The 2,488-nt window shown below is 35.2% G+C and overlaps 1 protein-coding gene across 1 annotated transcript; it reads left to right on the top strand.

Annotated features, from left to right (window-relative positions):
* The first annotated feature begins 546 nt into the window (after positions 1–546).
* LOC145016705 (uncharacterized) lies at positions 547–2,010 on the top strand. Its single transcript, XM_078974949.1, has 7 exons — positions 547–904; positions 997–1,096; positions 1,220–1,367; positions 1,452–1,472; positions 1,554–1,728; positions 1,861–1,914; positions 2,000–2,010. Exons 1-7 carry the CDS (start codon positions 547–549, stop codon positions 2,008–2,010), a joined length of 867 nt encoding a protein of 288 aa, XP_078831075.1.
* The last annotated feature ends 478 nt before the right edge of the window (positions 2,011–2,488 follow it).

Genomic DNA, 2,488 nt, shown 5'->3' with positions numbered 1-2,488 from the left:
GCTACTACTTCTTCAGATGTAGGTACTAGGAACTCAAACATTAAACTCTATCTGGTGAAGCATTGTCGTTATCTGAAGCACTCCATCTGGTGAATCGTTCTCATTTTCTGAAGCTATGGTTTTTCAAGAGGTAAGAAATTATGGTATGATCTTGATTTTTACGAGAAATCACCTCGTTAATTTCTTACTTTTCATGATAATAGTTGCGATTGTGTAGGGGTTAGAAAATAGGTTCTTTAGACGATGGTTATGACGACCCATTTGCTGGAATTTACGAGCCTTTTTATGGGTTAAATGAAATGTATTTTGATTTGCATGGGATTTACATGGATCATGAACCACTACAGGAGTTTGTATCAAGGCTTGATAAATGTAAGGATCATTTTCTTAACATTCTACTTTGTGATGCAAATCAGAAATGCAAGTATGACTGAGGAGGTGAAAGATCGAGTGGACCGTGGTAATGATTTGCAAAACAATGAGAAGGAAGAGGAAGTAGTGACGAACAACTACATAATACATGATCCAAATGTTAGTTAGGACAAGATGGAACCTAAGTTAGGAGACATGTTCAAATCACCTGCACCACTGAAATTCTGTATGACAAACTATGCAGTAAATGGAGGGTACCAAATATACTTTCAAAAGAGTGACATTAGAAGAATTATTGCAAGATATGGTAAGAGACATGAAGATAATAAATGCCCTTCTAGACTTTATGCAGCTTGGATGTACAATGATAAAACCTTCCAGGTTAAGGAAATGAATTTTGAGCATCTTTGTTCTAGAGTGTTTAAATTTGGGTCTATTGTTACCTCGGAATGGATTGGAAGACACCATGTTACTGAGATAGAAAATACGACCAACTTTAAACTTAGGGAGATGATCAGTGACATCAAAAAAGGTATAAATGTGTGGTATATATAGGACAAATTATAAGGGCAAAACAGTGGGCAAAAGAACTGATTGAGGGTAAATTAAATGAACACTATGCAGAAATTTGGGATTATGCCCAAGAGTTGTTGAGATCAAACCCTGGGTCTACATGCAAAGTTGGTGTTACTAATAATCCAGATGAGAAGAATTATTTTAAAAGGTTTTATATTTGTTTCAAATCTTTAAGTGCTTCCTGGAAAATAGGGTGTAGGAAAGTAATAGGGTTGGATGGGTGCTTTCTAAAGGGTTAGGTAAAAGGTGAATTACTCATAGCCATATGTAGAAATGCTAATAACCAAGTGTTCCCAATATCTTGGGCTGTTGTTGATGTGGAAAACAAGGATAATTGGACTTGGTTTTTGGAGCTTCTGAAGGATGATTTTGACCTTGGTACTGGTGTAGATTTGGTTGTTATTTCTGATCAACATAAAGTAAGTTCCCTTCGAATCATAGTGTATTTCAATTTGGTTATTTTAATATGGTTATAAATGCTAATATAATATGTTTTTTCATAGGGTTTGCTTGAATATGTTAAGGTTATTTTGCCACATGTGGAGCACAGACAATGTGCTAGACACATTTATGAAAATTTTAATAAACCTTTCTCTTGATTGGAGTTGAAGAAGTTGTTATGGGCTTGTGCAATGAGTTGTGTTGATGGTGAATTCTTAAGAAACATGGAAAAAATAAAGACTATAAGCCCTAGTGCATATGGGTATCTAATGTCAAAAGAACCCAAAACATGGTGCAAAGCTTACATGAGTGTAGGGTTTGCTTGTGAGGTGGAGACTGGTATTTTAGAGTGTTTCAACTCCATATTTGTAGAAGCTAGGACAAAGCCTTTGATTACAATGCTTGAGGAGATAAGGATATATATAATGTCCATGTTTTCCTTTATGAATGATGAATGCAATAAATGGAAAGGTAATATATTTCTAGAAGTGATTAAGAAGATGAATCTTTTGGAAAGAACTTTAGGTAAGACAAAAAATAACTATTTTTTTCTAACTATCATTCTAATTGATGTATAATGACTAATACATACTACTTTGTCTTCATGCAGGTTTTGGTTAGTAGTGCATAGCCTAGGAAATGTATTTGAAGTGAGAAGAGCACGTGCTAGTTTAAAGGTAGATTTGGATGGTAGGGTTTGTTCTTGCAAGTTATGGGATTTATCTAGAATCCCTTGTGTCCATGCCATAACAACCATTAATTATATCCATCAAACTCTAGAGGTATATATTAGTGACTGTTTTTCAGTGAATAAGTTCAGGGAATGCTACTCTACAAACATCAGTCTTGTGAATGAGAGTAATATGTGGAATCTAACTGGATACAATAAGCCTTTGCCACCTATTTGTAAGAAAATGCCTGGTAGGCCCAGAACTAGGATAAGGAGGCATGCAAGTGAGAAAGAGAGTAAGTTTAGTTCAACTTCAAGGGTGAAACCCCCAAGGACAGTAGGATGGGCTAATTGTCTTGAGTATGGGTATAATAAAAATGGCTGCAAGAATGAAAAAAAAAGATACCAATTCCTATGCCACCAAAAAAG

This window comes from Lactuca saligna, chromosome 9 (genome assembly GCF_052625555.1).
Source record: "Lactuca saligna cultivar CGN05327 chromosome 9, ASM5262555v1, whole genome shotgun sequence".
NCBI lineage: Eukaryota > Viridiplantae > Streptophyta > Magnoliopsida > Asterales > Asteraceae > Lactuca > Lactuca saligna.
Note: the sequence above shows the minus strand (reverse complement) of the source record. Positions and strands in the feature narration are given on the sequence as shown.